Below are 27,460 nucleotides of genomic sequence, written 5' to 3' on the forward strand. Positions count from 1 at the left end.
GCAGTAATTCATGAAGCATATAATACTAATACAGCATAATAATGATGCAATAAAAAAAGCCGTCGAATCATTTTGGTCATTAATCAATGCTCAAACTTTAGTTTTACTAGTATCTTTATATTTAATATATCAGCGTGCTTATGTCAGGGAGGTCCATTTTCCCTGCAAACTAAATTTTACATCCCGTCGGGAAGCGCTTTATGATAGCGTTCCATAGATCAAAATTGCTGTTTTCCTCAATTAACTCGCGATCGTAATGTGACACGGCTAGCCTGCCTACCGATTTCATGTCCGGCTGTAATTTCCGTACACTAATCCTGCATTTTTCTGTATTTCTTCGCTTGACTTGCGTTTGGCTGAGTTTAGAGGGTTCAGTGTACAATCTGCAGGTAAGCAAACGTATTTTTTTTTTTATTTTTAACGAGTAAATCTATAGATTCTACTCATGTAATAAATTAACTATACACAGCCCAGTCGCTGTACATGGTACAATACGTAGGGGTTCGCATAGCGTAACAGCGTCTGGTCGGGCTAGTAATAAATTTGATGATTGTGTACAACTGTGTTAGAGTCTGTACTCTACAAATGATCTGCATTGCATTGGCATTGCAGTGTAACGTTCAGAGCTATGTTAATGTTAGTATTGGAGTAATGACCCTGATGTGGATGACAGTGCAGTGTCACTGCCTGTGTCAGTGTCAGTGACAACGTCACAATTAATCGTTGTGACTTGTGGTTTGTGATTGTGTGAAATGGTCAGATTTGAATTGTCTATGACCCATCAATCATGCCATGGTAAGACATGTTCATTAAACCAGACGTCCATGTTTAAAAGTTGAACGCAATTGAATTGAATTTGTGAGTGTGTGTTGTTCCAGATCCAGGGGCAGTGCTAACTGCGACCAGTATGGTTGGACCTACTACTCATCGACCATGTTTATTTGCTTGATAAGAATATTTAACACTGAAATTTACGTAAAAAACTTGACCACGTGATTGAGAAAATCCAGCACTATCAAATGCCGTTGTTCCCTTTTTGATTCGAAGTTTCAGTGCAAAAATATCGCCGTCGAACTTGCGTGGCCTCGTTTAGCTCCCCGCGGTAAAGCTCCTTATTGAGATCGACCGCTGTTTTTGCATTGACAAATGCACGCAAACCGAGTTGTATTGAACACCGTGTTGTAGGAAGCTTTTTAGAAACTTCCATAGACATTACATTACGATTCGGTGAAAATATTCATTCGAAATTTTGTCCTTGATTAAAACCATTAATGAACAGTGAATTTTCACGTTTTCCCACACCATCCTCATCAACGGTCAAAGCCAATCCATTTTTATGTGATCTGTGCGCAGTGAAGTGCGTACTAAGAGCTCTGTGCGCCAATGTATACGCGGTCGGTTTCAAAAAGGGTGGTCGATATGTAGTACAGTTTGTACATTGTAGGGCTACCATACCAGCAGCCCCAAACGCATTACGTATGGTTGAGGGGTCTAGATATCGCGCACAAAAATTTGTGATGCTCTTATAATAGAAATTATTCCACAGTCGTACCTGAATTTCTCAATAAATATCACAAAAATGCAGAAAAATCACCTCCCAGAATCTCCTTATGATACGATGACGGAGTAGTGCGCTGTCGCCGTTTGTATGTCGGACTTAATTTTATGCGTTCAATTTCTCGGGGTATGTAAACGTCGCGCAGCTGCCCTATGTATTTTCATGCGTGAAAGTGTCTGCCCCTCTGCGGCTGTAACATGCTTCGGCTTTCGTAGAATATTATAAACGATCGATCGAACAAATTACAAATTCTATCGGCTACGAACGAGACAAGCGAGAAGACACGTCTAGGCTACAATATCGTAAAACAGATTTTAAGCTAAGGTAGGTAAATTACAAGGTAAAAAATTGGAAATTTAATGAAAAATTTGTTCGAAAAAATCGGAAATTTAGTGAAAATTTGTTCGAAATCAAAATTTCTTTAATACCTGCTTCCTTCTCATGTTTAGCGGTTGTCAGGTATGATTATTCCATGGGCGTATCAGCAAATTTTGGGCTTAGTCCTACGTGTAATATTGCTTGCTTTACGCAGTTTCGCTATGCGCGACCATTAAGTCCCTGCGCGAGATCTAGTACCCTTACTATACGCTATGTAAAATTAATGCGTTTGATTGGGGCTGCTGGTCGCAGTTAGGGCAGTGCCTACAAATTGTACTCAGCTGGTCATGCTGATCATGATCGATCATGGGCATTTGTGTGTGTGCGTGTGTGTGTGTGTGTGTGTGTGATCTCCTATAATTCATAAATTTATAATATTAAAAGAAAGTGTCTGTTTCTTTTTCTTTTTTTTACATACAAAATTCTTTTTCAATCGTAATATGTGTGGAATTTACATGTACAGTTGAACCTCTATTATCCGGCCTCCCTTTATCCGGATCTCTCTATTATTCGGACACAATCTCGCCGTGATTTTTTTTTTATAATTACGGGAAGAAAGAGGGATTCCCAACTCCTTGAGAACTCCTACCCAAACACACAAGAATTACATATTACTTCCAATATGATTAACATACATTGCATCAAATTTCCTTCCAAATTGCTTACCTTCAGACATTTCAACATCCCGAAACATCCCCAAATGTAACAATGAAAAGGTTGCAGTATACACATTACTACATGTGGTACTACAATGGGCTACATCAGTACATGTGTATGTATGTATAAAGCATTGAGTCTCCCGTATCTGGCCAAATCCCATATCCGGATGAGCCCCGGTCCCGACTTGTCCGGATACGAGAGGTTCAACTGTACATGTACAATCTGTATGTTATGATGAAATTTGTGTTATCTTGTCATGAATTAAATACTATTTCTAGAATCTATATGAAAAAGAAAGACAAATGAAAGGTTGACAACAAAAAAATAAAGAATAGGTCTAGAGTTCTATAAAGTTTCCCTGAGCCTGGCCCTGAGTAAGTACAAACCCCATTGTTAAAAATGTACATTCACATGAAATTATGTACATGTACATTGTCATGACTTGTCTTTTATGAGGGGTTTGTGATGCCAGATTTTCAGGAGAATAGACTATTCTATCCCTTTTACTTGGCCTTGAACAAGACAGCAGTCAGCAGGCTAACTTTATCTATAGACAGAAAAATCTGTCTGCCCGGAGGAGATTTCATTAATTCTTTTACTTTTACGGCCCTCCTCCATAACTTTTAAAGGAAGGGATTCCGTGAAACCAGATAGAGTCTACGACTATACCCCCGATGGTGGACTGTACTTATCAAGAAGAAGAAAAAGAAGATGTACTAAAGTAGTTGTGTCTCCATTGGATCATGTTTCCATTGAACATATCCTCAATGACAAGATACAGACTGATATCTTGTTCAGTCAGCAGGCTTGGAGCTCGCCGTTTCCACACAATTCCGCTCATTTTGTTTGTGTGTTTTTTTGTTACAGTCAGTTAGCCATTCCTTGAGCAATTAGCAACCTTGTAGCCAACCATTCTGACGTAACATTGCATGCTCTTTTGCAGGAACTTTAGGTAATACAGAGCAGAAATCAGCAGTCTCATCATGAATCTCCAAAAAGTATCAGATGTTGAGAAGTTGGAACTCTGCCGGAAATATTTCATAGGTGAGTTGTGTCTGGGACTAGCCCTACACGAAAATTGAAATGGTTTTAGCAAAAAATCATTAAATTATGAAAAGATGTTGTTTAATTACAAAATGTTATTGAACATGCAGAAACACACATTAGCCAAAAATTTGAAAAATTACACATTGGGGTACTTAACCTGGCAAACCTAATCATTCATGAATGTGCGCAAGATGGTTAAATGTTAATTTTTTTAAAAATTGGGTAGAGATTCCACTCCTGTATATCATCTCCCTGGTGTTACCTTACAAGTAAATGGTTTCTTGGCTCACTGATATTCCAACTATCCTTCAACGTATTGCCAATTTAACGCACATCTTCATTGTACATTGTATGTTAAGTTGCAGCCTTAATCCACCTGTTGCATTCAAGCAACTTTACAAATTCAATGCAGTTGTGTAAAATTGCATTGCAGTGTTTCCATTTATGGTACAGGTACATGTACATTGCAGATTCCATAATTGATGTACATAGTAAATGTGTGTAGCATCTAGGTTCATACGTATTACTGTATTTATTTAAACCATGCAGGAGGAATTTTTGCCTTACCATTTCTGTGGTTGGTCAACACTGTGTGGTTCTTCAGGGAAGCTTTCATCCGTCCAGCCTTCGAGCAACAAAAGAAGATCCGCACTTGTGAGTACAATCTCGTAATTACTGTATACAGTCAACTTTGCCTAATTCGCATTTATTTTGACTGAAGAAATAGCTTTGACTTTTAGAGAAAATTCAACTTATAATGGATTAAGATCAATGGATTATAAAGAAAAGAGGCTTGAAAAGACCTCTGACTTAGGCGACTATTCGACTTCCAATATGCAAGGTCAGCTTAAGCAAGGTTGACACTACATTGTAGATGTTTTACTTGCATGGGGATTAGTTGCTCTGGCAACTCGGTGCCAAGATTTTGGATTTGACTTTTACAGTGCAGAGGGTATACTAAACTCATTTGCCAAGTAATCTCTCTCTTTTTTCTCGCGTAACTCGTATTCGAACATATACCTGTAATTGTACAGTTGTATGTATATTTTTTCATCAGTTTGTAGATATAAATTCCATAAGATTGCTTGCAAGTTGTGGAAGATGAAAGATAAATCATAGGATTTTCAAATTGATGCATGGTAACCACTGGATTGATTATTTAATGAAAGTACATGTATATTAATTTTTTGAAAGTCGTGTAGGTCTATTTCCCATTATACCCACATACACATCTCCATGTCATTCAGTTAAACTTGCTTTTATGAGCCCCTGCCCATGGAAACCATAGGCCATATACTGTATGGGAATCCCCACAGAAAAACAGTATGGATAAGAACTTAAGGCAGCCACCTGCCCATTGCAACCAGGAACCATGGATCTGGTTTCCGCATGATGACCAACAAATGAGCACAGTGACAGCTTTTGAGGTTATCTGACAGTCTGCACTTACCTGCATTTTTTTGACGAAGCACAGGCAAATCCCATTATAATGAGTCGTTGGGACCAACAGTTTTCTTTTGTTATATCAAAATTATGTTATAGCAAAATTATGTTATAGCTGAATTGGAAAGGGCATTAAAAATACTGACAACGACTGCTGCATCAAGCATGCGTACAATAATCTCCTGTCTGTAATGTTTTGGTTGGTGTGTTTTTTTTTTTTCCAGATGTTACGTGGTCTCTGATTGGCTGCTTGGTCTGGACAACAGGATTGATTGCATGGGTGACCATATTTCAATTAAAGAGAGCAGAATGGGGGGAGACTGGTGATAGGTTATCCTTCATCATACCAAGGGGAAGACCATAGCAGGAACTGCAGGCTTGACGATAAATATGGACATTTACCAGTCACATGAATGGTGACAGATTTATCTGTAGCATCTGAGTTGGCCTGACCTTTTGTAAAAAACAGGTAAAGCGATGTGATATCTCTTTGAGGATCAAGCATTTAAATTAAAGAAATAATCCTTGTGTATATATAGCCAAGAGAAAACCAGGATATATCCAGAAATTGTAAATGTAATTAAAATGTAGGAGGAAATAACGTCTTCAGCATAGCAGAATAATGTCAACTGTATGTTTGACTGTGCATCACAAAACAAACAAAAAGTCGCACCCCTTGATTTTACGTGAGGACTCAAAACAGGTGAAATGGGTCAACTAAGTCAATCTTGAGTTTTTCCTATTTTCTTAAAGAGCTATCTTCTACATTATTTATTAGTTTGGGATCATAATATATCAAATATCAGTGCTAAAGTGTGTTTACAGCAGTTTTTCTACAACCCCTTTTTGGGGGAGAGTAGAATGATCAAGTTTGTATTAGACTGAGGCCCCCTTTCCTTTCTTGAAGTCCTTCACAAACTCTTCACTTTCAAGTCTAATAGCTTTTGAAAGGATAATGCTACTGCTGTGAAAGTTGGTATTAATCATGGACATAATGTGCTAATAAAACATGCTCAATTTCAGCTTAATCTGATTATCCCTTCATCGTTGTTGCTCCGGTGGTTGACATCCTGTGTTTTGTCCCTTTCATCGCACAGTTAGAGCGGATTGGTGAAAGATTAAGCGCTTGAATAGACCCTGTACTTCAGAGCCTCTTTTCTCAGTTCACACTTTTCCAGATTGTGAGCTGTCTTTGCAGTATTTAGGTAGGTTAGGGGAGTCCATTTGGATTAAAGTGTACACCATTTTAAAGCTTGGAGTCTGCTCTTGCAGAAAAACTAAAAATCCATGTCTGGCGACTTTTTGTTGGTTTTGTGATGCAGGGTCACATACAACATTGTATGACAAATTTTGGAGTGCTTACATTGTACCATGCAGTAGATCACATTTGATAGTAATCTGTCAATAACAAGTGTCAGCTCAAAATTTACAGCTCTGTACCGAAAATGATTGTTCAAGCTCAATGTGAAAAGACAGAATTGGAAATGATAGGTGCCAATGTTTCCTTATTTTTGGACATTTCTTTTCACTTTTAATGGAAGAGAAGTTTTGTTACAGCTGCATAAATAAGTGATGATCAGTGAAGACAAAACGTGGATTATTTTCTTTTCATATTATTTTGACTATTAATTGTTCTCTACTATGTGCAATCTGAACAATTTTGCCATGAGGGAGTTAGATGTTTGTCTTATATGTAGTTCCTGGTTTATGTCCCTCTGCCGCTCTTACATATTCAATGGAACCTAAGGGAATCACTGTACAATTTATCATACTGTACGAGCTGAAATTTTCGCGTACAGATATTTTCGCGAATTGCTACTAGGAGAACATTTTCACGTGTTGTTGATTTCACGGTTGCGAGGTCTAACTGTGCTTATCTGTTTGCATGTTGTTGTTTTTTTCGCGTGTTGTTATTTTCGCGGTTCAAAGGCGATTCGCGAAATTCGCGAAAATAAAACCACCGCGAAAATTTCAGCTCGTACAGTATGCCTGGAAGACAAAAACATTTAAGCAAAGTTTTATACCTAAACTGTAGATCGTTTTTCTAAAAATTACTGCTGTATTTTGCGCAATTTGCCATTATCAAAATGCATTTCATTGCATTGACGATCGTCATGTAGATATCTAGTAAGTAAAAACATTGTATGTTACAGAAATTTGCATGCTTTTTTTCAATTAAGTATCATAATGCAGTAAATGCATTTCAAAAACATTGTATGTTACAGAAATTTGCATGCTTTTTTCAATTAAGCATCATAATGCAGTAAATGCAATTCCTCAAACATTTTAATATCATTGACTAAGTTGCTATTCAAATTACTCTAAAAATGGAATTAGAATTACGAAGGAAAACACGTCAGTGCCTCTCAAAGCTACAGACTTATTTTCTTTCTTATTTCACAACAATAGCTATATGTTCACTTATTTAATACTTAATTATGGTCTTGAGAAACTTGTACATAAAACCATATTCACATTCATACAGTTATGTCGAACTCTTACACAGTGTCTGTAGGCCATCATGAAGTAATAAGCAAACCTTTGAATCATAAAATTATCTAAATTGCTTCAAGGTGATGTTGATGGCTGTAGACGGTTACTTACCAATGAATGCGTGTGCCTCTGCTTTCAACACCTTCCCACGCAAGATTTCAGTTAAAGTTTATCCAGTGTACAAAAGTCTCCTGGACCATTGTCATGGCAACCTCCTTGAGACAAGTAAAATCACTGGGTCATACATGTCAAGCTTTGTGCTATCAGGGTTTGAAAAGCATTTGAATATGAAACAACACTTGTTGGATGTTGGACAGGAAGTATTGTTTTGTTTAGCAAGAATTTCTTTTAATTAGTGCTTTTGTTATGATATTTCACCATTTTACAGTTGTAAATACATACAGCTGCATCTGTCACTGTGTGCTAGTATCATATTTGATTGTTATATTGCTGGGATAGGTTCTTCGAGAAAGGTCATGCCTCTATAGACAGATGGACAATATTGCTTCAAACTTTTAACATCTGGTTTACCCCAAACTTCGAAAACCATAACAAACTGTCACTTGCAGTAGACAACTAAGAGTGTGTAAACTACTGCATTCTTTGAATCTTGTACATATACACAATGTTATTTGTCAACATAATTTTCTTGTAAGAATTTATGTATGTTGTATATTCAGAGTTTTACACTTACATTAAACTTATTAAAAGTGCAACAACCGTCTTTAAATTGCTTTCATTATCAAGGTTTCTAACACAAAGAACTGAACTATTATGCTCTACGATGATGCCATTCAACAAATAGTATTGCTAAACAAACATTACATGACATACTGTATGAATATCCATATGATACGTGTATTTCAACTATTCCAGGGAGGGGGAATATGCTAGGCTTTTTAAAATGGTTGTACATTGTATTTTGAAAGTCCAGTTTGTTGTTACTGAATAATTAGATGGTTCCTAATCCAATATCCACCGACATGTTGTCACACATCATGGCTTACTGTTTGAGTGCTCTCGTGTGATTGTTGAGAATCGGGGCAGTGTGTTTGAGCGTTCTCAGATCCATTGTACATGTATCAGAGTAAATAATATCCGTACATCTAAAATGTGTACAGGACTCTTCTTCAGCATGTGACAGCGCCCTCACAGGAAAGGCTTTCTGGACACAAAAATTTACAAATTGGCCGTGGGCCTGCATTTTTTTCATTTAGTCGTTTTTTGTTTCACTGTGTTTGTGTGAGTGTGTGTGTGTGTGTGTGGGGGGGGGGTTGCAAGTAATGATAAAAAGTGAAAACTATTCTAAATGAAATTTGACATTTCACATTATGAAACATTAATACATTGTACTATTCATCTATCTACGTGTATACATTACATTGTATATATGAGTAATATGAGTACAACATGTAATACGTACAAATATACATGTATACCATGCTTTGATAACAGTCCTATTAAATAGTATGTTCTTCATGTATCATAGTACCAATCAAGACTTTGAAAAGGTTACCACTTTCGATTTCTATGCTCGCGATTTTTCTCTTTTCCGTCCGTTTCCCATACTGTCTCTTAACCCTATCTAGGCCGGGGGGGGGGGGGGCCTCCGAGGCCCCCCCCCCCCCTCGACGTTCCGCGCGATGTATCGCTAACGCGAAAAGCTATCGCCGCGATGTTTCGTGACTTTTTTCTTTCGAGTCTTCCGCATCTTTTGACACCAAATTTGCGATACCCGGGCACGCAGTTCCGAAGTTGCGCATAAATATGTACATGCATGTCAGACCAAAAATTGCTCAAAAATGTGAATTCGTGTACAATTTCAATGCAAACTGTGCTTACAGGCAAATTTCATAAAAGCATGATTATTTTGAGGTTTTATGGATTAAAATCAATTAATAACATATTTTCTTGTTCGGAACAATGTCGCGGACAAGTTTCATCGAAAAAGCAATGAAAAACATGAAGTCGAAAAACAGAGAAATACATAAGAAATTCAAAAAACAATAAAATACTTAGGAAATTTTTTCTGATGGCGTAATTTTTCTCTCATATATTTTCTCAGGACACTGAAAAGAATATTTCCACAAAAAATGTGCCCATTTTGAGCTTTATTTAGTGATTTATACCAAATTGTCTAATTTCATGCATCATTATGCATAAATTAGCATAAATGATAATTTCTTTAAAATTCAACTTCATGGTACTTTAGATCACATCATAGGCAACGTGTGTGCCAATTTTCGTCGCGATTGCGCGGTCGACGGCCGAGATCTGGGGGGGGGGGGGGCCTGGGAGGCCCCCCCCCCCCCCGGCTCTATGATCTACCTAAATAGCCCGGCCTAGTTAGGGTTAAAGTCACTTAATAGGGAAATTTCAATACGCGACGGGAAGACGCGGAAGCAATCAGCTGTGACGGTCCTGCACTCGGACTCCCGTCCCCATTTCTAAGCAGTTTCGCTTTCCTGTGTGGACGGAGCCGTAGCGACAAGATTGGCTGGCTGCCCAATCGTGCGCAACAGCGGGACCGGACGCTGTTTGCCGAGAACCGTTCTCGTTTTCTCCAGGACGGGAGGTTTTTCAGATTTGAGCATGCGCAGAAGCAAATTTTGCACACGGCACGCTCAATTCCTGATTAGCTGCCGCGTCGGGCTTGCGAAAGTTCCCTATTTTAACACACACACACACACACACACACACACAGAGGATGACTCTTATCACGCAAGTACACAAGATATGGAGACTTGTTAATAATAATAACAACAGTATTTCATTTATTTGAGATCACATATCTGCACATTTCTTCAGCACAATAAAATTTTCTCAATGATTTGCTTCTTTTTTCTTAATTAAATTTTTGATGTTTGTTGGTTTGTCGTTTGAACAGACTTAATAAAACGTTGTTGTTTGTAATTGCAGCATTCCGAAGACAATTTTCGTCTTTTGCAGTATCGATTCGTATATCTAAGCATAAAAGTTTACTTGTTGCGGAATTGGTTTGAAATGCATATTCTAGTATTTTATAATCTTTGTTACCTTCTTACATCGGATGCGTTTGTGCAATGTTTGTAAGTGCCACGGATTACTCATATTGCAAGTGAAATTGGCTCTTTCATATTGCTATATCCATTGTGATTATGGATAGATCTTTTTGGATTTTTTTTTTTGCTATTTGTTTTTGTTTTGTTTTTGATTTTGTTTTGCTTTGGTTGGTTGGTTGGTTGTTGTTTTTTTCTATATCATTATGGGATGTCACTTCCGGAATTGTTAAGTATTAGAAGTGGTCATGACAGTGATCATACAACCACGTGTTTTTTTTTTTTTTTTTTTTTTTTTTTTTTTTTTAATGGTAAATAATTGAATTGTATTAACCTTGCAATGATGACTATGGAATCTATCAGATTTAATTCTGTTGAGGAATTTCCTGTGAGCGGCGCACAACTGAAGAGAGACAGTAAGTCTCAGACAACCAGTCACTCTGTCACAAAGGTAGTGCAACGTCACAACCGATCTTGGACATGCGACCCCCTGCATTGCACGTGACCTCGCAGACTCCAGGGGGCGCCATGTGAGGATGACATGGCGCAAGATTTGCTTCAATTCAGGGACGTGCGTCCCGAGGCGGCGTGACAGGCCAAGAAAGCCTATCTGTCACAGCTTGGTAAGAGAATGGCGCCACAATCAAGTGCAAGCCGTTGTTCGTATGGCTGCTATTATGATCGTACCGTATTTCTCTGTTGTTGTTACGCTGTTTACGTTGTTGCTGCTTCTTTAAGTGAATGTGTGTGTGCTTGTTTGCACGTTTACTTTAGCTCACTTTGTGGATTTCGGATGGGTGGCGTGTAGTTTATAGAATGGATATTGAAATTGGAAAAGATTTCTTCTGTTATTCCTATACAGTTCTCTATTTCTACCCTGTCCCGAAACTAACTTTTGAAAAGCAGGAATCACGTACCTCATGCCAGAAGCCCCCCTCCCCCTCCCCCCCCCCTTATTCTTCCATAATAGGCCTATAGTACCCGTATAATTCCTTCTTGAGAAATTGGAGTCCTATAGCAAAGGATTGTGAGATGCTGAGAAACTCGGAACACTCAACGTTCGGAAAGATAAACCATCCTACATCAGAAATTAGCCAAACTAGACGTTGGTGTGGTGTATGTGACCGATGTGGCAGTGGAGGTAAGCAGGGGGTGAAGTGGTGGCCCATCAGGGCTGTGAAGACTTGGGTCTCGGAGCACTGTGTTGACTGATGAACCTCAGTGGCTTCCCTGACGCGAGGTGTGTGTCAACGGTTGATGGGTACGAGTTGAGTGATGTCCCAGCAGATGCGGAGGCCATGCCGTTGGGAGTGCGTCACAATGGCCAACTTGCCCCACCCGATGAGTCTGCATCTTGTCTTGTGTTCCTTGATGCGCGTGCACGTGTCTCCTCCCGGTTCACCGATGCACACTTTGCCGCCTTCACGGGATGTCTTGTACTCTCCCGCTTCCTCGTTGCAAGTGCGAGTGACCTTGGGAGAGTGCAGTAGGCTGGGGAGCTTGTCGGGAAATCTATGTCGGACTTGAATGTTGGGTGATCTCAGGGTCCGTTGGAGTTGGTATGAAGATTAACCTGGATGGGGTAGTGCGATATTTGTGAGTACAGATGGTTGTCAGAGGCGTTGTTTGTTAGGCGGGTGAGTGGGTCTTCATCGTTGATCATCTTCCGCCGATACTGGTTGACCGTGGTAGTGGCATTGGTCACATTCCCAAGATCCTGCCGCAGCCGTTCTCTGTCTTCCAGTTGGTGCGCTCTCCGGATGAGTGTATTGGGGACCGACTGGTAGATAAATGGGTGCTGGAAGGAACTGAGTGAAGATATCTGTTTTGGTGCGCTGGTTTCCTACAGACTTGGTGTGAACATATTATAGGCATATGCCCTTTATCAAGCGCTGCCGTGAATCACTATTCCACCTGGCCTACAAATCAAATCATCTATACTACACCGTATAAGGGCAATTATACCCCCACCACCACCCCACCCCACCCCACCCCACCCCCGGCTAAATAGGCCTACTGGTTAATAGTGATAAGGTGAGAGAAAGAATAAGGGTTTGTTTTTTATGGTGAGAGTTTCGGTTAGGGTTAGGATTAGATTCAGGATTAGAATTTGGGTTAGAATCAGGGGAAGGGTCTTGGATTATTGTCCAGGGAGTAATTGCCCTAGAACCGTTGAAAAGACCTCTCTGTGCACAAAACAGAAGCTGATCAAGAAATTCAGCGACCTATCGCTACGCAAGTATAATCGCATCTCCTTGTTCTCCACCGTCGAAAATACCGTTATCAATCTCAGTCACCACACGCTTTCACAAAGAAAAAAAAAGAGAAACTGTTATCCCTATGTGACTGAACATCGGTGTGACACCAACAAAGATCCCTCTTCCTATAGCGAAGTCATTTAGCAAGCTGAAGTAAAATATCGCGTCCTCGACAAAACTGCAGATGCAATGATAACGGAAACTGTTCTCTCTGCACAATCAAGAAAGTCCCAAGCAGCTGTGCTTCCATTTGTACGGTGGGAACTTGAATCATATTCTTTGGACAACCAAAGATACAGAAGCCTTCGACTCCGCTTCTCTTCACCACGGCCAAACACCTCGCTTCAAAGCCACATTCCCTCTTATAGGTGCTATCCAAGAGTCACACCAGGAATCCCAAACACTTTGTAGATATCCGTGAAACCACCATCCTATATAGTCCATTTAATTTCATGGCCAGCACATAGCGATGTCCCTTTCAACGTCATTTCCTTCCGATGGACTGATCCCTTCTTCAAACAAGACCAAGATTCTGCAGTGAAAATCCCGTTTTAGAGAGCCAAAGTTGTTCTTAAAAACGCCAAACTACCCAAGCCTATCACTACCAGATAAGAACAACCGGCTATCCACAATCTTCTACCCGACAACTCTGATAGTCAAAATTTATAGGTCATCCTCACAAAGCCGTGTACTTACAACAATATTCAAGACTTTTCGACACGCCCACATTCAAACAACTAAAAATGGATCCCACACATTTCACACACGTGCATGCACACACAAATATAATAAAAAATAAACTTAATCAGAAACTGCACTCACTGCACAAACAAGAACCACTACCAGATCAGCTAAAATTCCCTCTACGCTGTGTTTTATGCCTCCGCCACGAAGTGGTGCCGGAGGCATTATGTTTTCCGGTTGTCCGTCCGTCCGTACGTCCGTACGTCTGTACATCCGTACGTCTGTCCGTCCGTCCGCATTCGTTTACGCGATAACTTGAGTAATATTGACTGGAATTTTACCAAACTTGATCCATGTATAAAGTATGATGGGGCAATTACTTGCTTAGATTTTGGGTGAAATCGGCCTAAGGCCAAGGGTCAAAGGTCAAGGTCAAATCATGAAATTGTATCCGTTTACGCGATAACTCAAGACTGGATCGAGCAAATTTCACCAAACTTTGACCGAGGATGATGTATGATGGGACAATTACTTGATTAGTTTTTTAGTGAAATCAGACAGAGGTCAAAGGTCAAATATCAAGGTCAAATCCTAAAATTTATCTGTTTACGTGATAACTCAAAACTGGATGAAGCAGCTTTCACCAAACTTGGTCCGAGGATGATGTATGATGGGGCAATTAGTTGAGTAGATTTTAGTGACATTGGTATGAGGTCAAAGGTCAAGGTCAAATGCTAAAAATGTTATTTCCCCTATATCTATGCAATGCCCAAATTTATTTTCTTGAAACTTAGAGTAATCATGTACTCCTGCGTAAAGATTCTCCAGAGAGAGTTTCATGTCATAAGGTCAAAGGTCAAAAGGTCAAAGGTTAGGCGAAAATGTTATAATCACTTTTCTTGCTAATGGTTCAATGTATCTTCATGGAACTTGGTACATACGCATGTACTGACTGGCAGTAATTATGTAGGGAATTTAGGGGTCATGGGTCAATAGTCAGGTGGTCAAAGGTCAAGGTCAACTCCTCAAAATTTTACTGTTTCCCTCATATACTAGTATATGCAATGCTTGCATTATTACTTTTAAAACTTAATATATTCATGTATTACCTAATGGAGATTCTCCGGGAAATTTCCATCCAGAAGGTCAAAGGTTAAGGGTCAAAGGCCAGGTTTAAATGCAAAAAAAAAAAAAACCAACAACTATTTTGTACTGTAATTACACTCTTTCTTCATACCTTGAAAATTACTCAATGCATAAACTTATAAAAGGGATGGTCAGAAGTCAAGTAAAAATCCTCAATTCCCAATATACGTGTACCTGCACTATTAGACAATTATAGCAAACCCAGTTCAAGGAAAGTGAAAATTCAAGATATTTCTGACAAACCTGTCATTTCAATATTTTGCCAGTTATGTGAAACTGTCATCACACATTGTGAAGACATTGTATATACTATACACCTAATGGGAGAATCATGCATTATGGCGGAGGCATCAGTCGCCATAGCGACATTTCTAGTTCGACATGCCTCTATACTTTGGTCAACCAGAGATACAGAAGCCTTCGATTTCGCTCCGCACATTTCAACATGACGTTCACCTTGCCACAACACGGCCAAGCATATCGCCTCACTGCCACAGCCCCTCGTAGGTGCTATCCAAGCATCACACAGGGAAGTCCAAATACTTTGTAGATATCATCTCCAAAACCACCATCAGTCCCTTTGATATCATGGTCAGCTTCGAAACGAAATCCCTTTTCACAAGTGACCCAGTCAATGCAGGATGGCAAGGAAGAATCAAACTCATTCCTTAACAAATCCACGACTTCTTCCTAATAAATGTTCAGAGACTTAAATGTAATTTGCCCTCTTCAAAAACTGATTATCATTATTATTAACAAACGTAAACGTTATTTCCTTCCGATTGGAAATATCATCTCAACAAGCAAGGCCAAGGTGCCTCCGTGAACATCCCGTTTTAGAGAGCCAAAGTTCACTGAAACGCCAAACTACCCAAACCTAGCATTACCAAAGAGCACTAAGACTCTATAAGACAACTCAGAGAGATCCCTTCTAAAAGCAAGACAAATTGGTAAGTTGTTGCGAACATTTCGCTAATCCCGTATTTCTGAATGGAATCCAAGCCCGGAGACAACTCATCACCTACCCTCCCTCTGTCTGCGATACATGGACGACACATATTTTCCCCACACCAAGCAATTATACCTACACCTTTCTCCAACTTATTATGAATCATCAGTACCCGAATATAACGTTCATCGTGAAGACCGATACAAATCATGCAATACCGTTCCGTGATTTTCTCCTTACACACCAACCAAGACCGCCCTAAACGCCAAAAGTCTACAGGAAACCGCTCCACAAATTAATACAGATACTCGCACTTTTGTTATTTCCACTACCAATCTGTCCACAGGTCGGACCTTAACACACTCATCACGAAAGCGCACCAACTCGGCGACAAAGAACACTTACAACAAGAGCTCAGAAATGTGAGCATCTCCCTTACCACGATCTTCCAATATCAGAGAAAGAAGATCAACAATGAGGACCCAAGTACCCGCCTAACGAGCAACACTTCTGACAACCCATCTACACTCACAAGTACTATACTACCCTACCCAGGTAAGTCTTCACACTATCTCCAACGGATTCTGGGATCAGCCAAGCCATCCAGGTCCGACACAGATCTTCCGACACGCTCCCCAACGTACTATACTCTCTCAAGAACAATCGCCCAAGCAACAAGAAAGCAGGAGAGCACGAGGCACCCTGTGAGAGTGGCGAAGCGTACATCGGAAAAACGGGAAGAGTCAAGGAGCACAAGACAAGCGAGTGGGACAAGTCAGCCATTGCAACACACACCCGACAACACGGTTACCGAATCTGCTGGGACAGCGCTCAACGTATCACACCCATCAATCATCGGCACACACGTTGCGTCAGGGAAGCCAATGAGGTTCATCGTCATATCACAGTGCATCCAGACACAGGTTGCACCGCACCAGGATACCCCTCCTATACCACCCCAGGTCTCCCAGAGACAGCAACCATCGCAGCCATGATGGGCCATCACTTCATCCCTGCTTACTTCCACTCAATGATTACCAGATCAAAGGTCTACTCCGGATCTGTGGCACTATCTGACCACATACACCTCTCATACGTCCAGTCTGGCTTCCTCCTGATGAAGAATAGTCAATCTATCCGAAACGTTGATTTTCTGAATTCCTCAGTATCTCAGAGTCCTTTTAAAGACTCCAATTTCTTAAGAAAAAATGCTATGTCTGTTATTGCTACCATTGTTGTGATAGTTATTAGAACTATATGTTTAATTCTCAACATTTTATCATTTATATTATCTTTCCCTCCCAGTTGTTCAAGTCTGTTTGATTTGTTTTGATATTGTTTCTTAGCAGTACACAGGTGAATGTCTAATATCTAGTCTGAACTTAATGCGAGCTGTAATTATTTCATTTCGTATTGTGCGTTTTAGGAATTGTTTTATAAACGAAAGACAACTTTTCCTTCCGTTTGTTAAGCTGAATGTTCCGGTGAACACCAGAGCAAAGTTGAGTCCCCCCCCCCCCCCCCCCGCCCATCGTCTTGACTTAAATGAAAAAGAACCCCATGAACATTAACAACCAGCAATGGCAGTCGTACTGCAGAAACAAGTGTGAATATTTGGAGGAAATGGACGAAGACGTCATCCTTACCAGAATTATTTAGCGAGATTTAGATATGTGATGCGAATGCTAAGCCGCCGCCTTTAGGCAAAGGATGATGTTCTGCACATGCGCGGGACAGCTGTTTCTTACCCCGTAGGAGGCGCAGCGTCGCTCACTGTTAGCAACTGACGGGACGCTTCTCTGTTGGCAGATGACAGCCAACGAGAGGCGTGGCGTGGAAAAAAATAGCCACACCACCAACAACAAGAAAAGTTGTCCCGACCGGAACGATTGGACGTAAGCTCTTACCGTGTGATGGAATGGCCTCGGACACAATAACCCAAAGATGGCATGGGTAACCTGATTGGAGACAAGCTCAAGACCACGTGATCCTCGCATGGTTCCCCTTTGACCCTGCGACGGCGCGCGCAGTTCAGAGGGTAACATGCCAAAGGCCGGACGCAAAATTGCACTTACCTCAGTGACGACAGATAGCTCTTATACAGTGGACTGGAAATTCAAATAAGGTCTAGGCGCCGAAACAGCGATTGTTCCTTTTACTCTTAGGGTCAATGAATCTTGTAGCTCGTGTTGTTGTTGTTTTTGTTCTTTTCGTGGGTTTTGTTTGTGTTTTGGGTAATGACGAAAATGCTGCGGCATAATTCCATAGCAATTTCATGAATTTGATATGAAAAACTTGTGGTAAAAGTGACATCCCCTATTGACCTTATTTTGTTTTGTTTTTTATTTTGTTTTGTTTTGTTTTTGTTTTTTGGCTTGAAATTGATTTATGCAAGTGCGTCAACAATGGCCTGTAATATAACTAAGATAAAGAAGGCAGCGATGCATTCGCTCTCATCAACATTGAGTCCCATGATGTCGATGCTGAATCCAAAGTAGGGACTGAAAGACCACGGATGGGGGCTAATTCCTCCCCACGCCGCAACGCAAAGCAGCATCAGCAGCCAGCCGGCTGTGAGCACCAGGATGTGGGCGACGTACCAGATGGTGATGATGGGCTCGTTATCCCGGGCGATCTCTAATAGCGTGAAGATGTTCCATCTGGTGCTGTGGGCTGCTGCTACATCTCCAGCTCCCCCTCCCTCTGCCGCAGTGGCCGGTGGTGGTTCTGGAGCGGTAATGATGGTGCTGCTGCTCCGTCTCGCGTTGGTCCGATTTCTCCTGGATGTGTTAGACCATCGGGTGGCGGAGCCACGCCTCCTGCGGCGACGGGTCACCGGGACTGGAGCTGGAGGATCAGTGTCACCCGCTGCGTAACGTTCAACGGACGGAACGGTACCTGTGGACTATAAATCGGGACGAACGTTTGATTCTTCTTCATCTGTCTTTGTCCAAAGAAAAGTGGAGTTTTTTTTTTTTTTATATAAACCATGAATGTATAAAAGTATTATGACGCTGATTGGTGACTACAAGGGTCTACCCCTATTTTCTATTACTTTTTTATTATTCTTTTTTTGTGGCAGTTTAAGAATATTTACTTCTGGATTAGAAATTGTACTCGTGAAATACCGCAGAACTATGCAGGCCTACACCTGTATTATGATAATAGCCATGGTAAAGAGCCCGAATCAACTGGCAAAACTGGAAAAATTGTCTTAAAGGTCCAGTTTACCTTTGGGAGCAGTGATTTCAAAAATGTTCCAGAGATCACATTTGATGCATATGTGTAGGTCTGTTGTATCATAAAACATCCTACCATATGAAATATTTCGTCGGTCGCATTACGAACCGGCGAATGTTCGAATTTGGGTCAATTTTTCAAAATTCACTTTTTTCCATTTTTTGAATGTCGATACCAAACTCTATCTATCCCCAAAATATCAAATCGCAAAATTCACGAAAACATGTATTTTTGGTAGTGACGAATTTTCAAAATGTCCAAATGCTGCAATTTGTGACATTACGAACCGGCAAATGTTCGTATTCGCCGGTTCGTAACATCCCTGTTCAGACGGAACACACGTGAGGTACCGTATGTGGGGCGAATCGAGGAGCTTGCGAGGCCGCGAGCGAGGGCTCGTCATCACCATCAGTCCCATGCACTCGGAATTGTGCTGGTATGTAACTACTAGGTGCATTTTGTTGCTCATTTGTTATTTAATCTTCTGTTTAAAAACAAAAGTAATGATAATCTGGGCAGGTTCATGTGTAATCATAAAATATTACATCAGAGAAGTAGAATTGCTCGACATTATCATGTAAAAGTAGCTTTCCTGTGTATTTCATTTCCTTGTAGATCCTACACAGTCGTACACCTAGCCACCATTTTTGTCGAAGGGGGTCCTTGATTATTCTTGGTCAGAGATAAAGCAATCCTCCCATACAACCCGGATGCATTGTTTTTTAAACTAAAGCATAGTAGAATCTATAAACTGAAAAAAAAAATATCGTGTAGCAATTGCAAATACCCAGGTAGAACTGAAAATAAGCCCAAAGTAATAAATGATTATCATTGTTTTCAAAGATTCATGTTGTTGCATTAAAAAAAAAAATAGTATTTAGGCCCTAAGTAAGAATGAAATTGCATGATGAGACTGTTTACCGTCAGTGTTAAGTCAGTTATAGTTACATATAGCTTCCTTAAGCATGCAAGAATAGCTGCTCTGGCCTAGTAGTCTAACTAAAATCCGGCATAAACAGTAAATTTATAGGCTAGTTCGAGGTTGTATTCACCGGTATGTTACTTATTTTGATTACCGGGACAGATATCAATGAACTTTCAGAAAAATTAAACGAAGTTGATTACCGGTACCGGTACTCACAGTTTTTTTTTAACACTCATGTACCGGTACAAGTATAAGCCTATATCCAGGGATTTTTATTCTATATAAGTTACCGCGGTATCCTATTTGTGCCCTGATAATACTGACATGATTTTCCTTATTTATATCTTGGGGATAATTCTAGGAGCAGCAGGCCACTACAAGCAGGAGCCGAGTCCTCACAAACAAAGGCAGCACCGCTATCATTACAACTGTAGCAGCTAGCATCCCAGGAACATCAGCAGCACCTCTCGGCGCAGGAGCAGCATTAGCAGAGCCTGTAAAGTGCAACTGTAGCAGCTGCTGAACTTCTCCATACAATTGTAGTCGCGAAGCCTCTATGTACTACAGTAGGCCTACCGACAGTACTATTGCAACAGAGCGTCTACGTATGCTACCGTAAAACTCTACATTTGTAGCAGCATGATCCTAACTTTCAACTGTAGCATCTGAGCCTTTCAGACTGTAGCAGCAGAGCCTCTACGTACAACTGCAGAGAGTAGTGGTGATGAGGATGTTTTTCCTTCTGCCTATAATGGTAAGTTTGATTCGTAACAAGTGATTATGGTACCGGTACTTGTGGACCATAAAGTGTACCGGGAACCAGGTATTCACAAACATTTCTCAGTTTACGGTGAATGGAATAGGTCATTTATTACTTTCAGTGGAATAGATGATTGAACAATACCATGTCATTTGACAGAAATCACTGTTTTGATATCTGGAATGTAATGTAGTCATACCTTTTCTGTAATGTCGATCTTATCTAACTCTACTGTCAAGTATCTTATGCAGATATTAACCTGGTGAGGACAGGCTCATGTTGATATTACAAGCTCTTCCCTAGGCACCTGCTTGAGCATACTTGGGGGAAGTTTCTAATGGCCTTACTGTAATTATTTCATACATGTATATCAATGTTGACTGCTACTCAATGTATTAAAAGAGAAAAAAGCAAGCACTAATACTTCTGTGTATAAGATTGTTAGGTTTTTATGTGAAAGACATCACATTTCTAATCAAAGAATGTGTAGCAGTTATCATTATTTACCTTTGCCAACCCCAAGGTGTAAAAGCTCGACCAATAGCACCTGAATTACTATGCCCTTCAGAGATCAGCAGACTTTGATGACAATTTTTTTTTTTTTGCATTTCAAATAGGTATGCTGGCTGTAGCTATTTTCATTTTGTCTCACAAAATGTCGTAGGTGATTGCCTGTAAAGAATTTCCTTATGTTACTTTGTTTTTTCTTCTGAAATTGTGCTTTAGCTCTAAGAAATACTCTTCTTCACATTTTTCAAACCTGCAGGTACTTGTAATGTTTTATCACATAGTGTATGACACAACTGTCAAATTTCTCACTGAAATTGTCCATACAATTTTTTGTGTTTTTGAACCACCGTAGGCATAGATGTTCTTGTAAAGTGGAAGAGGGATGGTTCTATGAATCCTGTCAGCTCAAGTGACCTCTATCATGCTCAACGGACCAAACCGAAACAAGGTTCCTGCGTACATATGAGAAGTGAAAATGGCTGGTGGAAAGGGAGGATGCTTCAAGTCTTCAACATGCCCATGGATGGACGTAGGATGTCAGTTGACGAGGGCATTCCTCTTTCTGCCTGAGGTAATTTGAATACATAGTTACTGATTTGTTCTACATCAATAAGTTTATCAAGATATATTATGTCTTTTTTCATTTTAAAATGATGTAGAGATTTTTATGCATAGTATCATGTAGGTACAATGTACTTTCATTGCATTACCATTTCAATATAAATGTTCAATTCTGTGTAATGAATAAAACAAATGTCGTAATTGCAGTTTGTAATGACTGTAGGATGCTGAAGACTGTTAGCTTTCCACTTCCTTTCTTTAAAAATCTGATATTGATTATTACTTACAATTTATTATGTCAACGTCTCTTCTCAGTCCCAAAACAAAATCAATTACTGACAATTTGCTTTATGTGCATGTAATACACTGTAGATTCTAGTGTCCATGATAGATGTTTGCAAGTATATCTAGTATAAATCTTGTTGATTCTACCCTCAGGATGGTCACATAATTTTTTTCATTGATGCATTGTTTACAACTTCCCCAGCAGTATCGTTACTTGCGACAGCAGTAGCAGAGCCTCAACGTCGATTTGTGACAGCTGAATCCCCAGAAACATCAGCAGCACCGCTTGAAGCAGCAGCAGCAGCAGCAGCAGCGGAGCCTGTACATACAGCCCTAGCAGCTGAGCCTCTAAGTACGACAACAGTGGTAGAGCCTCTACTTACAACTGTAGCAACTGAGCCTCTACTTACCACTGTAGCAGCAGAGTCTCTACTTGCAACTTTAGCATCTGCACTTCCAGGAACATTAGCAACACTGCTAGAAGCAGCAGCAGCAACAGAAGTAGAGCCTCTACAAACAACTGTGGTGTCCGCATTCTAAGAAACAACGCAGCAATGTTACCTTTGAAACTGAAGGTAATTCAACTGGAGTTGAGAAGTTCAGGGCATTGTACAACTGCTGTTTGTATTTCTTGCATTATCTGTCTGTGTGGTGCAAATTCCTAAAAAAGCAATTATGAGCCAAAACTTAATTTTCCAATAACAAATGTAAAATAATTTAAACATGTGATAAATACTTTGATTATCTTTTTTTTTCTTTTATCCTTCACTCTTGTAAGAAAAAGTTTGTGGCAGGCAACCTGTAAAATTTAAAGAAAATAGTTTGTCTTCTGCAAAGAATAGTTTAAAAAAAAACAGTAAATGAAGTAACAATTATTCAACCAGACTTGGCAGTTTCATCAAATCATGTATTTGTTTTCCTTGCATTAGGTGTACCTGATTTCAATTTGAAAGCAGACTAAGTCCTCCACTCTTATTTCAGATTACAAAGAATACTGAACCTTGCTGGATGATGGAAAACTGTTAAATGTCAAGAAAGCAATGTCCCTGTCAGACATTGAAGAACCGATTTTGATGGTAACCGGACACAGGAAAGCAATAGAAAACTGTTTGTGAAGTGTAATGGAAGTACAGCATATTCATATTATGCTGTATGTATTCTATACTGCCCTCTATCTAGTCTTGTTGGTATACATCTGGTTGTATTTACATTATTATATGTAGTGCACTAACTGTTGACCAACTTTCCTAAAATAAAGACCATTTAGGCAAACTATTGTACATGTTTCTTGTAAGGAAAGGAAAGGGAATTATTGGTGAATTTCTTGCTCATAGTGCCTTGTACAAATATAGACTTGATGCATGATCAAGTTTGTAATACTTTCTGGTAATTATTTTATCTTCAGTGTTACATATTTGCTACATGCTTTCAATAATATCAACACAGTTTCACACAAATCGACCAATTTTTATCACTTCGGGAGGACCTTATTCAAATATAAAAGAAACAATAGAAATAAAGTGTAGTGTTCCAGTATGTATTCCATTTATTGTCTCTTCATTGCAAATTTGGAAACTACTGCCATTGAGGCTTTTGAGGGAGTGAAAGATAGATGTCAGTGCAAAGCCAGAAGATTTTCATGTGGAAGAATATGTAGGTACTGACATCAGTTCTATTCCTGATAGATATTCAGTTGTCATGAAAAAATTCATGGAATCTAAAACAGAATTGTCCAAAAAAAGCTGAACAGTGGGGAAGCCTACAAAAAGTCAGAAATATTTGTAGATGGTAGAACATATTTTAACCATCAAAGATGTGATTTAACACGTAACCATATCAATCTTTTGGCTATGATTGCCTCAGTGAAAATGGCAGAATGTCTATCAGACAATATTATCATGCCTTGAAAATTCTGGTCCTAGAAAGAGAATGGCTAGCCAGACATGTTATTAACATGTTGTCATGTTGTCCCCCATCCTAAGGACAGCAAAAAGAGACAAATGACGTACACTACTCTCCTCCCAGCAGTCCAGTAGTTGGCAGACTGTTAAAGTTTGTAGACTCGTGTTTATAAACACATTGGGTATCACTTTCATTCATTCAACCCTGGGCAAAATTACCTTGTGAAGTGTGAGGAGAATGGTACACTTGATCATGTTATTGCACTATTTGTGACTAACACGCGTACTACTGTAATACATTAAAGTCAAGGAAATGCAGAACTTCTCACCAATTTACAGGTCAGATTACCTCGTGAAGTGTTGGGAGAATTTTGTATTTTGTACATGTTATTGCACCACTTTTATAGTGGTCAGAACACAATTCTGAAATGCAACAAATGCCTAACTTCTCATTCCAAGTGAAATTCCATAGTGAAGTATCATGGAGAATGTCACATTTATTTTGTATCAATTGTAATTTAATGTATTGTAATAATAGTGTGCAATGTAATTATTGTGAGCTGTCGAAAATGCAACAAAAAAAAAATCACTCTCTGAATTTACAGGTTATATCTGGAAGTTTGAGGAGAATGCTTTGTTTTGTAGTTACTGTATGTAATTATGAACACACATGTGGAATGGTGCATTTTGAATTAATAAAATGCAGAATTCTTCACAAACTTGGGGACTGGTGAATAGAAAAAAAAAGAACAAAAGAAAAAAAAAGAGGAGTGAGAGAGACACAGATACCTAGAATTGGGAGAACAAGGTGATTATGACTGCTTTGTAAGAGGGTATGTGTGTGTGTGTTTGTTCGAGTGTGTGTACTGGTATGTGCATGTATAGTGTGTGTTTGTGTATGTTTGTGTTTGCATGGGTGTAATTATATTCTCTCAATAATGAATTTACACTTTTTTATAGACAGTGACTACCAGGCACACTTTTAGTACTCATCCAGTAGTCAATAAAAACCCATTGCACAGTTTGATAACATTACTGGCATCAACAATTAATGTGTCAGAAAGTAGGTTGTGTGTGTGGGTTCGAGTGTGTTTACTGGTATATGTGCGTGTATGTGTGTTTGTGTATGTTTGTGTTTGTATGGGTGTAATTATATTCTCTCAATACTGATAATGACTTAACACTTGTAGTATTTATAGATAGTGAGTGACTACCAGGCACACTTTGATAGAACGGTACTCATCCAATCAAAAACCCATTGCACAGTTTGATAACATTACTCGCATCAACAATTAATGTGTAAAAGTACAGGTAGGTTGTATAGTTTGAGAAAATAACTGTGGTGTTTCTTACACTTTCCTTAATATCCATGATTATGATGTACAACTAACATGAATGAACATGAATGAACATGAATGAATCACAATCCCACTACCTAGAGCGGCGAATGTATACATTACACTGTGCGCGTACCACCTAAGCGTGTGGAATGTGTGATGATACGCGCCATTTCATGTTACATTTGCCGGTTCGTAATGCGCACTCGCTACGTCCACACGTATTGAGCATGGGCTTTACGAACCGGCAAATGTATACATTTGCCGGTTCGTAATGCCCTCTCTTTATTACGCGATGTACGTAAAACGCTGAAATGGGGGGTTTTACGAACCGGCAAACGCACTTTGCATCACTACCACAGAGCCCCAGGTGCAGCTACAAAATAATATTTAGTATCAGACAAAGCAGAAAATTCCGCTTTCATCACTCTCTTAATATCATCATCAATGTGCGGTTATAAGACACGTTTTTATACGTTTAAAGAAGTCCCGATTCTTTAAACGCGATTATCTCGAAATCATGTTTCCGCGCAAATTCGAACATTCGCCGGTTCGTAATGCGACCGACGATTTGCAATAAAACCTAAAATAAAAGGAGATATCAGGGTTTTTCTCAATAAACCGTAACTGTATACGGTTTAATCTGGAAACATTTTTATTATAACTATTGTTCACATTTTGTGTATTTAACAACACTTAACATCGATTATACGGATTCAAATTTCGACAGTGGTTGTTTCTATCCCTAACTCACATTTTAGAACTATTTTAAAGCACTAATGCTTTCATCTGCAAATGGTAAATTATGCCTTTAAGTGCAGCACTTTGGGCAGTGCTTTCGATAAACCGCCAACAACAGTTAATACTCATGTCTTTGAACCATATATGAATATCGGTGTTGTATGAATTGTTTTGTTTTGCTTTTTACTTTGTTGTTATTAGAAGCATCAAGACTGGCCATTTGTACTTCCTTAAAGGTATTGTTAACATTGGGAGCAGCGATTTGAAAAAAGTTAGAATTATCACATTAGATGCGTAGGGCCGATGTGCAGTCAAGCTGTATCACAAAACATCCTACCTTCGATGACCTTGTAAAAACTTCGCAATAAAGCCTAAAATATATAAGGAGATATCACTCTTTTTCTCGATAAACCGTAACTGTAGACGGTTTATTCTAAAAACAAAATTGTAACTATCCACATTTTGTATATTATCAGCACTTAAAATTGATTATACTGATTAACATTTTCACATTGGTTGTTTCTATCCCTAACTCACATTTTAGAACTATTTTGAAGCACTAAAGCTGGGTTTTTTGTCTCATCTGCAAAAGGAAAATAATGCCGTTAAGAAAGCAAACTTGATTGGTCGTGGCAGGATGTTCAAAAGATATTGTAAACGACAAATTATTCTATGATAATAATGTGTAAGCGCTGTGTCTTTATGTGCGTGGCAGGAGCTAGCAACTTTGTCTGTTGTCAGTTTGACGTTCTGGCAACTTCTAGGTATAGCCTAGCCTGTGGTCAGTCTGTTTACAGATACAATGTATTTTTTTTTCTTCCTTTTGTCTTTCCTTTGTTACGTCACAAAAATAGTGCTACATTATCTTAGAATAAGGTAGAATGTTTTGCACGATACAATAAAAAGTTTGTTTCACAAAGTCCTACAAGTTTAATCATCAGCATTTAAACCCGTTGAGGACGAGTCCCGAAATATACTCGGGCGAGTGTCTTTTGGAAATGCGTGTTGTAGTAAAATCAGCTCGTCCTCAAGGGGTTAAGACTTACCCCGTAATAATAGCTGGCATAAGCAGATGTGTAGGACACAGAGGCGATGGTCAGCAGAAGGTTAATTGCCAGAAGAACATCCACTGTCGTGTATGTAAAGACGGTCTCTGCAGATGCGTCAGGACTTTCAGAAACAGCGCCCCCGTCCATTTTTTCTCTAAAGAATTCTCTCTACCGCTGTCGAGAAAACTGAGGTATGCCATAGAATGTGTCACACATCAGCAAATGTAAATAATCTCAATAGACACGAAAATCAAAAGGTAAAATATAATGCGTAGAAATATGTGTTTTCTTTTTTCATATTCAAATAGATAAAATTGTTCCATTTCATGTAAATTTATGTATTTTTTTCATAGCTCACCCTCCGCTCAGAGGTCTTGAAAGATACATTGACAGCTGCTGTCATTCATGGATATACGTCCAAACAGTTAATAAAGTCCTCATAAACTTAAAATTATTAAAAGCCATATTGAAAACTTTCGGTCATCTGCGAAACCGCG

The 27,460-nt window shown here is 39.4% G+C and overlaps 2 protein-coding genes and 1 long non-coding RNA gene across 3 annotated transcripts; 2 read left to right on the plus strand and 1 right to left on the minus strand.

The window, feature by feature from the left end:
- The first annotated feature begins 266 nt into the window (after positions 1 to 266).
- Positions 267 to 8,567, plus strand: LOC140229485 (gamma-secretase subunit PEN-2-like). Its single transcript, XM_072309738.1, has 4 exons — positions 267 to 389; positions 3,540 to 3,640; positions 4,193 to 4,297; positions 5,311 to 8,567. The coding sequence occupies exons 2-4, from the start codon at positions 3,580 to 3,582 to the stop codon at positions 5,448 to 5,450; spliced, it is 306 nt and encodes a 101-aa protein (XP_072165839.1). The 5' UTR covers positions 267 to 389; positions 3,540 to 3,579; the 3' UTR covers positions 5,451 to 8,567.
- A 9,314-nt stretch (positions 8,568 to 17,881) lies between these two features.
- LOC140230271 (uncharacterized) lies at positions 17,882 to 27,170 on the minus strand. The gene is made up of 2 exons (XM_072310445.1): positions 26,961 to 27,170; positions 17,882 to 18,559 (listed from the first exon to the last, which is right to left on the minus strand). Exons 1-2 carry the CDS (start codon positions 27,108 to 27,110, stop codon positions 18,041 to 18,043), a joined length of 669 nt encoding a protein of 222 aa, XP_072166546.1. The 5' UTR covers positions 27,111 to 27,170; the 3' UTR covers positions 17,882 to 18,040.
- Positions 19,850 to 22,627, plus strand: LOC140230274 (uncharacterized). The gene is made up of 3 exons (XR_011901377.1): positions 19,850 to 20,573; positions 21,442 to 21,660; positions 22,141 to 22,627. It is a non-coding gene; the product is annotated as an uncharacterized lncRNA (long non-coding RNA).
- Positions 27,171 to 27,460: the final 290 nt, after the last annotated feature.

The sequence above is a fragment of the Diadema setosum genome, chromosome 6, assembly GCF_964275005.1.
Source record: "Diadema setosum chromosome 6, eeDiaSeto1, whole genome shotgun sequence".
Taxonomy (NCBI): Eukaryota; Metazoa; Echinodermata; class Echinoidea; order Diadematoida; family Diadematidae; genus Diadema; species Diadema setosum.

Bases quoted from the DNA above. Each gene is read 5' to 3' on its own strand.
- LOC140229485 (XM_072309738.1), top strand. From the start codon at position 3,580: ATGAATCTCCAAAAAGTATCAGATGTTGAGAAGTTGGAACTCTGCCGG. The intron at 3,641-4,192 runs GTGAGTTGTGTC...TAAACCATGCAG, and splicing joins CTGCCGGAAATATTTCATAG to GAGGAATTTTTGCCTTACCA. The intron at 4,298-5,310 runs GTGAGTACAATC...TTTTTTTTCCAG, and splicing joins ACAAAAGAAGATCCGCACTT to ATGTTACGTGGTCTCTGATT.
- LOC140230271 (XM_072310445.1), bottom strand. From the start codon at position 27,110: ATGGACGGGGGCGCTGTTTCTGAAAGTCCTGACGCATCTGCAGAGACC. The intron at 18,560-26,960 runs GTAAGTCTTAAC...CCCGATTTATAG, and splicing joins ATGCCAGCTATTATTACGGG to TCCACAGGTACCGTTCCGTC.